The following is an 11314-nucleotide window of genomic DNA, read 5'->3' on the forward strand; positions in this document are numbered from 1 at the left end:
TTATCATCAGTAAGTTTTATTCAACCATTCGTTAGTCTTACACTGAGTATAAAGACAATTACCCTATGCTTTCACTTAAAGCTGAATCTGTATTTGAGGGTCTGTAGCTGTTGGGCCTCACTTGCTTCTATCCCTCTTCTCCCTCCCCTTGATCCTGTCATCCCTGAAGTCCCTCTCTCTTTCCCAGTCATTTTCGGGCCACACCCTGGTTGACTCTCTTTCTTGCCATCTCTTCTCCCGGCCGTGATCTCGATCCCTTGTTCTAGAGTCCCAATGCCTTTCTCGGGATCGAGATCGCTCCCTCCTTTCCCTTTTCCCCTCTCTATAGACGTCATTTTTAACAACTGGCAGATTAATAGGTTTTCGAAAAGGCCGATCCCGTCCCCCAAATCTCAGCTGCCCAGATTCCTTTTTCCCCCCGAGACCGCCTCCAAGTCGTCGAGGGATCCACCCTTTGAGAGTCCTCTCCAGTTCATAGTCCACAAATACCTCATGTTGGTCAATAACGAGGCCATCTGCATCTCGGTAGGCTTTGATCAGAGCACGCTCTTCTTTGTACTCTATGAAGGCGTAGCCTTTTGAAAAGCCCGTGACCAAGTCCCTCACCAGGCGAAGCCGCCGGATGTCACCATAGCGGGAAAACACTTCCTTTAATTTGTCCTCTTTGGTCTGCAAGTTTAGTCTTGCCACAAACAGGGTGAGGAGGGGGTCTCCTGTGACACCTTTGTTGGGGACGTATCGTGCCAGCATTGCCCTCCAGACTGCCCGATCGTGTGGCTCTTCATCAGTGCCATCGATGCTGCCAGCTTTGAGCGGGTCATACTCCTTGGCAATGGGCATCCAATCATTCATGTTCTAAGAATGATAACAGCAAGTGTGTATGTAACATCGGCTCTGAGCTGCCCATTTAAACCTTAGAAAAACCCCATGAAATGGACGCTATTATTACCCCTTCTTCTTTTTTTTTTTTTTAAAAGATGACTGGTAAGGGGATCTTAACCCTTGACTTGGTGTTGTCAGCACCACGCTCTCCCAAGTGAGCCACGGGCTGGCCCTTATTCCCCCTTCTTGAAGACAGGAAAGGACATGGACACTCACAGAGGCGAAGGCCTCCCAGCTTGTAAGTGGTGGAGACAGTATCAAAGCCAGGCAGCCTCCAGAGAGGCCCTTCCCCACTCCTCCCAGCTCCCTCTCAGGAAGCAGAGGGCGGCGTGCTTGGGTTTCACCCAAAGGTGTATCATCTGGCTTAGCAACTACATTATAACATGGCAACATGGATCGACATCCAGGCTCACCTTTCAGAGACTTTAAAATGGTCCTAGGAAAGGTAGCCTAGGAACTGCTGTGGAAAACAGCATTTTAAAAAACTCTTTACTGGGGCTGGCTGGTTGCTCAGTTGGTTCAAGCACAGCCTCGTAACAACAAGGTCAAGGGTTCCGATCCCCGTACCAACCAGCCACCAAAAACATAAATAAATAAAAACTCTTTACCACTAAGAATTTCAAATATATACCAAGGTGGAGAATATATAATGCTCCATGCATTCCTTACCTGGCTCCAGCTAGAACCAGCACACAAGTGGCCAGAATAATCCACCAATGGATTATTCTGAAACAAATTCTAGATATTACATCACTTATCTGTAAATTTTCCTGCATGCATCACTAAAAGATAAAGACTTATAAAAAAACCAAAACTACAAGGGAAAATGGTAATTTGACTATAGCATTTTGCAGTAAATAGATAGCAAAGCTAAGACTACAGTGACCCAGCAGCAGGTTCTTTAGTTCTAAAAGAATATGGGATTTCTTCTCAACTCTTTAGCTGATAATCCATTTATACCTTGGAGCATGGGAATTTACTGCAATGGTAATTTTCACCCAGCAAGCACACTGCAGTTGTCATTCCTTCTGATACATGATAATTAATTGATGTGAACCTTTGCTGAAATAGTAAGGCGAGTGCCAACATTTCAGACTTGACTAATGCATATGTGACCAACTCTGTAAGACTTTGGAGACAATGCTGAAATATGTTACTTAAAAACCAGGGCTCTGTGAAATATATATGGTAATTCTCATTTCCAACAGCATCTTTCCATAACATTTATCAAAATGGCACCTATAACTTTTCCTCTCTTACTCAAATTTTCCTCAAGGATCTTTTTGCTTTTGTTCTTCAGTTGATGAGTTATGACGGGGGAGTGATTACTTATGCGATGCACTGTAGATTTTTTTCCCCCAGTAAAAAAGCCAAACACCTACAGAATAAAATTCAAAGTCAAGGGCACTGCACTCAAGACCTCTGACGCTCACACGTAGCCTTTCACCATATCCCATCACAAAACCAATTCGTAAACTACCCAGGATTGCTCCTTGAATATGCCCCAATTCCCCAGTCCCACGTCTTTCCCAGTGCAACTTCCTCTGCTGGAAATATTCTCTTCCATTCCACCTCCCACATCTCCACTTGTGGAAATTCTACTGGTCCTTCCAAGTCCAGCTTCAAAGCCCTCCCCCATGAAGCAAATTCATCTCTCCTACAGCTCATTGTACCTCTTCTGTAATACTGATCATGTTTTGCCCAATGCACAGTAAACACTCTTCAGTCTGGTGTCTCCAGATCCTAGGGCACTTCCTGATAAATGCTGGGGAACTGAACCAACTCCAGTCAAAATTCACAGAACTTGTTTTTGTCCAAATCAGAAAACAAGGACTCCTTCGTTGAAAACTGAGAGGCAGAACAACGTTGCACTGTCTACCATCAAATTGTAAAAGGAGGGCAATGTATGCCTGTCATCATTAACAAGCAACTTTGGAGACGATGCCTCTCTGGTGTCTTTTTTTTTTTTTTTGTAAATCTCTGGTATCCTTATCAGCAAAAAGATGATAAACAGCTGAAGCAACAGAAGGAACACGGGACAAGAGTGAAACAATTTCAGTCCTGGTCTGGGCTCTGGCTCTAACTTACTTTCTGTCTTTTCTCTCTCATAGCTGAATTTCTCCACGTGAAAAAAAAGAAGAGATAGCATTATGTTATTTCAGTCTCTCCCTGCTCTGGTATTCTCTATAGTGATCCCATTCTACTGGGCCTAAAATTCTTGGCATCTAATCTTACTTTCCACCTCCGTCACTGTGCTAAGCTCTTAACTCCTCTCACCTCTCAACAATACCTGGATGTAGGTACTACTATTATTGCCATGTCAGGAAGGTCAGACACAAAAAGGTTATCTTTTGCCCCAAATCACAAAGCTAAGAAGTAGCCCAGTAGGGGAGTTAGTACCACGGGCTGTGTCAACTACAGGGCTTGAGTTCTTAATCATTTCCTCAGATGCCTTTCATAAAATACAAGGCTTTGGAAAGAGGGATGAGAAAAAAACACCAGGATTCTAGGTTTGAGGCTGAGACCAGACCCCACCCCTGTGAGAATCCCTTCCTGTTCAACAGAAAAAAGTCAGAGATTCTCCAAATAAAACTGACATTACTGTACATAGTCAAAGGTCCTGTTCCAAGCTTTAACACTTCTTCAAATTAAAATCAAAGAGAATTACAAAGGGATAAGCATGCATTTTGTCATCGCTCATCTGCATGCTTCTATCAATGCTAACTGCAGAGAGAACAGCAGGCTTCACCCTCATTAATCCTCTAGGTGTATATATTTCTTCCGTTGCAGCATTATGTTGAGATTTACTACAACGATCTCTTCGGATTTTTACATTCTCCTCATTTTTTGAGATTTAAGAAATGGTGGGGATGGAGGTGGGTGCATTAAAGACAAAAGTGTGGGAAAGTGAAAAAGAGCACAGGATTGGAACTCAGACACCCAGATTTAAGACCTAGTCCTATGTTGTCATTTAAATTTTAACTTGGGGATTCTTATCTGTAAAATGTAGCTAACTGCCATTTCACTAGGTTTTTGTGAAGATTAGATAACGTGGTGTCTAAGAAACTGCTTCATAATTATAAGTTGTTACACAAATAAAGTTTTTTTTTTTTTTTTTAAGTCTCTCCTTACTGGGTCTTTGGAATTAAAGTTTCCTGAGCTTCCCACCCAAGAGCGAAACAAAACTGAAGGCGGGACCCGCAGAGCCCACCGGGCATGCGCAGTGGCGCCGTGAAGGCAAAGGCGGAATTCTCGGTGGAAAAGCCTATGCTGTACTCCCCAAACCCCTCCCAATCCAGCCAGCCCTCGAGGCAGGCTCCCCCAAACCCCTCACCTGCTGCGTGGACACAAGGAGGGAGGAGTCGTCTTTCCAACCCAGCTCTGGTCCCTGCCTGCCGCAGCACTACACCAAAAGGTCTCCCCTTTTGCCAGGTTTCAACATGGCGGCCTGCACAAGAGTGGACACGCGTCGAGGTCGCTTCCCCTCTTCCTCCCCCACGGCTTAGGCACTACTCCGTCCGAGCCGCTTCCACTCACCTCAAGAAAGTTCGGGCTCCCTTTCCCACGGAGACGGGCAGCCGGTTCCAAGCGACGGAAGCTCGCTGGCGCCGGCCTCGACCGGACCTTTACATCGGAAACAGCAGATTCGCCACAGACGCTGGTTTCCCTTTTGCTTTAAGAAATTTAATTACATGCGTTGATCATAGAGGACGTACCCCTTCCAAGAAGAATGGGCTTTCATTTTTTTCTATTCTTTTTTTTTTTTTATAAAAGATGACCGGTAAGGGGATCTTAACCCTTGACTCGGTGTTGTCAGCACCATGCTCTCCCAAGTGAGCTACGGGCCGGCCCCTTTTTTCTAATTTTTTACACGAAGACAAAAATCGCTAAATTGAACAAGTGAGTTTAAAGACTGTCGAATGTGCACTTAGTTCTCTGGGAACAGCTTAGACTCAGAATCTAATTATATGATTTCTTCCTCGGAAAATGAGTATGTTGATTCACATAAAATTTCGTACATAATCCCAGAGTTTTCCTAACCCCTAGACTTAATAAATTCGTTTTCACTCAAGCAAAAACATTTTTTTCAAAGTGGCCTGTGAGCCATTATCCTTAGAATCTTGTAGGAACTTGTTAAATGCCATTCCCTGGGCCCAGCCGCGAATCTATGAACTCGAAATCTCTGGAAATTTGAGTTTTTTGCAAGTGTCCAAGTGATTCTTCAAGCGTACTGGAAGACCCATGCCACTAGAATCACCGTTAAAAAGGCCACATCTATAACAGGGAGAGAGGGAGAGCAGAGAACTGTGTGATCCATAAATTTTGTAGAATGGAGAGATCTATACATTGTGATTACGTTTCGTTTTTGATAGGTCGACGTATTCGATTAGATTAGGACTTGATTGTGTTACAACTTGAAATTCGTTGTTACAGCCCTGCTTTCTTAAATTTGCTGATGTGTGTTATAAAATTCCTCAGCCACCTATTTTCTGATTAATCCATTACCAGTGTGTGATTTCTGCAGATGACTGAGCTCATTTTGATTCTAATCTTATTTTTAGAAGGTAATCTTATTTTTAGGGCCCACCTGTGGCTCACTCGGAGAGTGTGGTGCTGATGGCACCAAGGCCACAGGTTCGGATCCCCTATATAGGGATGGCCAGTTGGCTCGCTTGGGAGAGCGTGGTACTGACAACACCAAGTCAAGGGTAAAGATCCCCTTACCGGTCATCTTTAAAACAAAAACAAAAACAAAATTAAATATTCAAAATATATTAGTGTTTTGAAATAAAAAAAATAAATTACTGCTACTTTCAACGATGAGGTTGAATGTCTCCCAGATATGATGAGCAAAGAAGCTTGACTCAAAAGAATTTACTGTGTTTCCATTTATATGAAGTGCAAGGATAGGCAAGACTAATCTCTTGTGATAAAGGTCAGAATAGGGGTGTGTTGATCCATTTCTGTGGCTTATAACAGACTACTTGAAACTGGGTAATTTAAAAAGAAATAACATTTATTTCTTACAGTTTCAGAGGCTGGGATGTCCAAAGTCCAGAGAACACATCAGGTGAGGGCTTTTTTTTTTTTTTTTTTTGCTGGTAACTCTCTACAGCAAGACAGGGTATCACATGGTGAGAATGGACTGAGCAAGGGAGAGCTAAGCTTCTCACTCCCTCTCCTTATAAAGCCATCAGAATCACACACATGACCACCCATTAAACTATCAGTGGATTAATCCATTCACACATTACTCACAATCTGGTCACCTCTTAAAGGCCCCACCTTTCAATTATCATAATAGGATTTCCTACCCTCTTAACACTGTCACAATGGAGATTAAATTTCCAATACATGAACTTTTGGGGGATATAATTAATACACAGCAAGGGGTGTCTCTCAGGAGGAAGAAATTAATTAGGAAAGGGCATTGGGAGCTTTCTGGGGTACTGGAAATGCTTTATTTCTTGATCTTGACAGTGGTTACACAGTTACATATTTATAGGAAAATCATCAAGTTTACACTTAAGATTTGTGCACTTTAAAGTATAAAGATGAGTGTTATAATATCAAGGTCAAGGGTTCTGTTCCCTGTACCAGCCAGCTGCCAAAAAAATGTGGGCTGGGTAGCTCAGTTGGTTAGAGCACCACTTTGTAACACCAAGGTCAAGGGTTCAGAATCCCCATACTAGCCAGCTGCCAAAACCAAAACAAAACAAAAAGTATAAAGACGTTATACCTCAATAAAAGATGTAAATATATGTGTGTGCGAGAGTATCTGCATACATGGATGTCAAGAACACACTGCTGCAATCCAATATGATAGCCTTAGCCACGTGTGGCTGTATAAATTTCAACTTTAATTAAATAAAATTAAAAACTTAGTTTCTCAGTTGCACCAGCCACATTTCCAGTGCTCAATAGCCCCATGAAGCTAGTGGCTACCATAGTGGACAGTGTAGATACAGAACATTTCCATTGCTGTAGAATTCTGTCAGACATCACTGGTGTAGGACAGTGCTGTTCCACAGAAATGGAGCATGAACCACATGTGTCATTTTAAATTTTATAGTAGCCTCATTAAAAAAGTAAAAATTAGCAGGTAAAGCTAATTTCAACAATATATTTTATTTAATTCAATATATCCAAAACATCTTCTCAACGTGTAATCAGTAGAAACACTATTAATGAGATAGTTTACATTCTCTTTTTGGCACTAAGTCAGAAACCTGATATGAGGGCCAGCCCAGCCCGTGGCTCACTTGGGAGAGTGTGGTGCTGATAACACCAGGGCCATGGGTTCGGATCCCTGTATAGGGATGGCCAGTTGGCTCACTTGGGAGAGCGTGGTGCTGACAACACCAAGTCAAGGGTTAGGATCCCCTTACCGGTCATCTTTAAAAAAAAAAAAAAAAAGAAAGAAATCTGATATGTATTTTATACTTACAGCTTATCTCAATTAAGACTAGCTACATTTCAAGGCGTGGTAGCAACATGCTAAATGGAAGTCAGCTTTTATTCAGGAATACTGGTGACCTGAGGAGAGATGTGAGGCTAACCTGTTAGAGCATACTCAGCTCCTGGCTGAGGCTCCCCAAAATTGATATAGAACATACAGGTCTGGCTGCCTGCCCCCAGACAAAAGCAAACCAATCAAAAGTCAAATGTTGGTGAAGATGGAAGTCAGCTTTTATTCAGGAAAACCAGTGACCTGAGGAGAGATGTGAGGCTAACCCATCTCTCCAGGAAATCCGAAGGACAATGGGCAGGCTAAAGCCATCTCAAAGACTCGGGTTTCCTGAGGGGTTTTAATTTTTAATTTTTAATTTTTTTTTATTTGTTTTTTTTAAAAGATGACCGGTAAGGGGATCTTAACCCTTGACTTAGTGTTGTCGGCACCACGCTCAGCCAGTGAGCGAACGGGCCATCCCTATATGAGATCCGAACCCGTGGCCTTGGTGTTATCAGCACCACATTCTCTCGAGTGAGCCAAGGGCGGCCCTCCTGAGGGGTTTTTAAAGAGGGAGATGAGGGAATGGAAAGTGGGAAATGAAAAGTAGGAGGGAAGGAGACATAAGCAGCCAGGAGTCCATGTCTGTGAGTTAGATACAAAGTCTCTCCAAGGCCTCGGCTGGTTTCTGTTCTCATCTTTGTTGTTATGTCAGGACCCTGCAAGATTTTGAATTGCTGCAGACTAGAATGAACTCTTCTGCAGTCTTCTGTGTAGTTTTGCTTCGCAGAGCTCTGGTTGACTTGGCTGGTGCCCTTGGTCAGGTTCCAGTCATTTGGCCTTATCACTTCTCAAAACTCTACAAGTCTTAAAGAAAGAACCATTAGCTTTGTAAAGTCCTAATTAGCTTCTCAGCCTTTTCTCCTATTTAGCAAGCAAGATAAGAAAGTCAGGGGATGGGAAGAAAGAGTGGAGAGAAAAAAAAACTGTCCTTTTTAAAATCCCACCCCCCACCCCTTGCAGCCCAGGTGGTTTTAGGTCTCAACATGGCTTCAGTCCTGCTCATTCCAACAAAGCCATCTCTCCAGTAAACCTGAAGGAGAATGGCCAGACTAAAGCCATCTCAAAGACACAGATTTACTGAGGGGTCTTTTAAGAAGGGGTTGAGGGACTGGAATGTGGGAAATCAAAAGCAGGAGGGAGGAGGCCATGAGCTGTGGGGGCTCTGTGCAAGGAGCCAGGTGCAAGGACTTGCCAAGGCTCCATCTGGCTTCTGCTCCCATCCTTGCTGTTGTCTCATGGTCCTGCTGGAGGGGTGGAATCAGCATAGCTTTACTGATGAGTTCCTTCGTTTCCCAGGGTCTGGATAGTAAGGGCCAGTTTGCAGCTTTAGTCTGACTGGAAAGCAACTTTACATTTGTGTAAATAATGTCATCTTGCCTCATGACCAAGGTTCAAAATATCAAATAACCCATGGGAAAAGAGAGACCTCAGAGAAATGCTTGCCAAGAAAAAAACTGTGTCCTTTTAAAATCTTTTATTTATTTATTTTTTTAAAGAGATGACCGGTAAAGGGATCTTAACCCTTGACTTGGTGTTGTCAGCACCACGCTCTCCAGGTGAGCCACGGGCTGCCCCTCAGATATTTCTATAGAAGTTCCACATGAATATAATTGCAAAGCAAACACTTAGCATTACCTGCCAGGCCCTGGGCTAAGTTCACTTCATTCTCAACAACTCTGTAAGGAGGGTGTTGTTGCATTCCAGTGGTGGGGTGAGGCTAACTTGGAGGGAGGGTGGAGAACTTTAGTCCCTTCACCATAATCTCCTTTAATGCTCCTCCCACCCACCACCCTTAAAAAACATATTACAGAAGTTTAAAAAACAAAGTGTTTTCTTACGCAAACACAGACTCAAAACAAGTACCCTGGGCCCTACACTTCTTGCAACTAGATTCTTTTCCTTATGACATTAAACTCCTCAAGATGAAATCACTGACCTGGGATTGCAGGTATTTTAATCAGACTGGGAAATCCCTAAAATCCCTTCTGTATCCATGTATGATTTAAGGGTAACAAGACCAGGAAATAATGCAAGGGAACAGGAAGAAAGTCACACTGAGTGTACCACATACATTCAGAAGACCCTACAATTACATTGCTTCATGTACCAAATAGGACCACCAGATATTTGCCAATGGAAATTTCCTACTTGTGGACATTAGTCCCCAAACATTTGCAGTTCCATTATTAAGTGTGAATCCAGCCACGTGCTCTTCTTTTCCTTTTTTTGTTTTTGTTTTTTTGTTGTTTTTACTTTTTCCTTTGTTTAGCCAGGAGTAAGGCCTGACCTTGTTATTTCATGCTGCCTTTTTCAGTTATTTTTTGGTTTCTACTCAAAAGCAGGGGAGAAAAAACGCAGCTGCATGCCTATCTTAAATCTCTGGGGAGCAGTGTTTTTGAACTTATTTTTACCGAGGTGGGCCAGTGGGAGGCCAAGGGCCTCAGCCATGCCTTCAGATATGCACAACGAGCCCAGTGATGACCACCAAGCCATAGCAAAAAGGGCCCTGGGTTCCTGAGCTGGGGTGGTGGGAGGCGAGGGCTTTTGCCACACCCCTGACATCTGCACCCAGCCCAGCAATGACCAAGCCACTGTTGGAAGCCCACCGCCCTAGGTCTCCCCTGTGGGAATGAGGGGGGGTGCCATAGGCCTCAATTCCACCCCTCCTCCTTGCACCTTCTTCCACCCCATTTCCTTCCCCTCTCCCCTCTCACTCTCACTCCCAAATGCTCTGCAACAACATCATAGAATGTAAAAACATAATATTAATTTTTAAAAAGATCATTTTTAAAACTTCTTATAATGATGTATCATTGGAACTATTTACAGGCTTTATTTTGGCGATAGAAGTAGTTTATAATAATAATAGCTGATTTTGTTGCACACTTACTATGTGCCAGACACTGTCAAAAACACTTCACAACAATCTCATGAAGTACATCCTATCTTTATACCCATTTTACAGCTGGAAAAACTGAGCCCCAAAGTGGGGTTTAATTTGCTTGCCTAACATCACACGGCTTGCAAGTGGCAGAGCCAATATTTCAACACTTGTGGTCTGGCTCTAAAACCCACCCTCTTGAACACTCACTGGTTTTCAAACTTGAGCTTGCATCAGAATTACCTAGAGGGCTTGTGAAACAGATTGCTGGGTCCCACCCCCAGAGTTTCTGATTCAATGAGTCAAGAATTTGCATTTCTAAAAAGTTTCCAGATGATGCCTCTGCCTCTGGTTCCAGGACCACACTTTAAGAACCTCTGCTGTAACTCATAATTGTTTTCATAATTTCCCAACAGGGAGAGAAGGGCCATGATCACCTGCCAATAGATTGTCAAATGTAGGAGAAATCTAAGTGCTAAGTTTGTTTTAAATTTTTTTTTTTTCTTTATTTTGGGCAGCTGGCTGGTACGGGGATCTGAACCCTCAGCCTTGGTGTTATAACACTGCACCCTAACCAACTGAGCTAATGGGCCAGCCCAACACTTCTTCATAGTGGCCAACATCCATTGATGCTTACAATGTGTTAGATAGACAGTTTTCATGCATCATATATCATCCAATCCTCACCTCAGTCTTGGGGAACAGATACTTTTATTTTTCCCATTTTACAAACAGGAGTTTGGAGAGCATGGAACTTGATCAAGCTCATGAACCAGCAAGCAGCAATCATAAGGTTCAAGTCAAAGACTGCTTAACTCCACAGGCCTGTACAATGCTATAGCCTTTGAACATAATAGATGCTCAGTCAATTAATTATTAATGAATAAACCAAAGAATCTTTGGTTTTTATATCAAAAGCATAGCTGCTCAATGGAAAACATTTTGACAGTTTAAAGGCATGATTGACTAGGCTTTACTATATGATAAAAGGGTATAAAGCACAGAGGAATAAACACATTGACACCTTAAAGGGTGAA

The 11314-nt window shown here is 42.9% G+C and overlaps 1 protein-coding gene across 2 annotated transcripts; it reads right to left on the reverse strand.

Moving 5' to 3' along the window:
- Positions 1 to 4496, reverse strand: SNRNP35 (small nuclear ribonucleoprotein U11/U12 subunit 35). 2 transcript variants are annotated; one of them, XM_063087429.1, is made up of 3 exons: positions 4420 to 4496; positions 4217 to 4330; positions 1 to 855 (listed from the first exon to the last, which is right to left on the reverse strand). In XM_063087429.1, exon 3 carries the CDS (start codon positions 850 to 852, stop codon positions 118 to 120), a length of 735 nt encoding a protein of 244 aa, XP_062943499.1. In that variant the 5' UTR covers positions 853 to 855; positions 4217 to 4330; positions 4420 to 4496; the 3' UTR covers positions 1 to 117. The 2 variants fall into 2 exon arrangements, with proteins under 2 accessions (XP_062943499.1, XP_062943498.1); XM_063087428.1 differs by lacking the exon at positions 4217 to 4330 and having other exon boundaries at positions 4420 to 4490.
- Between the last annotated feature and the right edge of the window lie 6818 nt (positions 4497 to 11314).

The sequence above is a fragment of the Cynocephalus volans genome, chromosome 2 (genome assembly GCF_027409185.1).
Source record: "Cynocephalus volans isolate mCynVol1 chromosome 2, mCynVol1.pri, whole genome shotgun sequence".
In the NCBI taxonomy this organism is placed as follows: domain Eukaryota; kingdom Metazoa; phylum Chordata; class Mammalia; order Dermoptera; family Cynocephalidae; genus Cynocephalus; species Cynocephalus volans.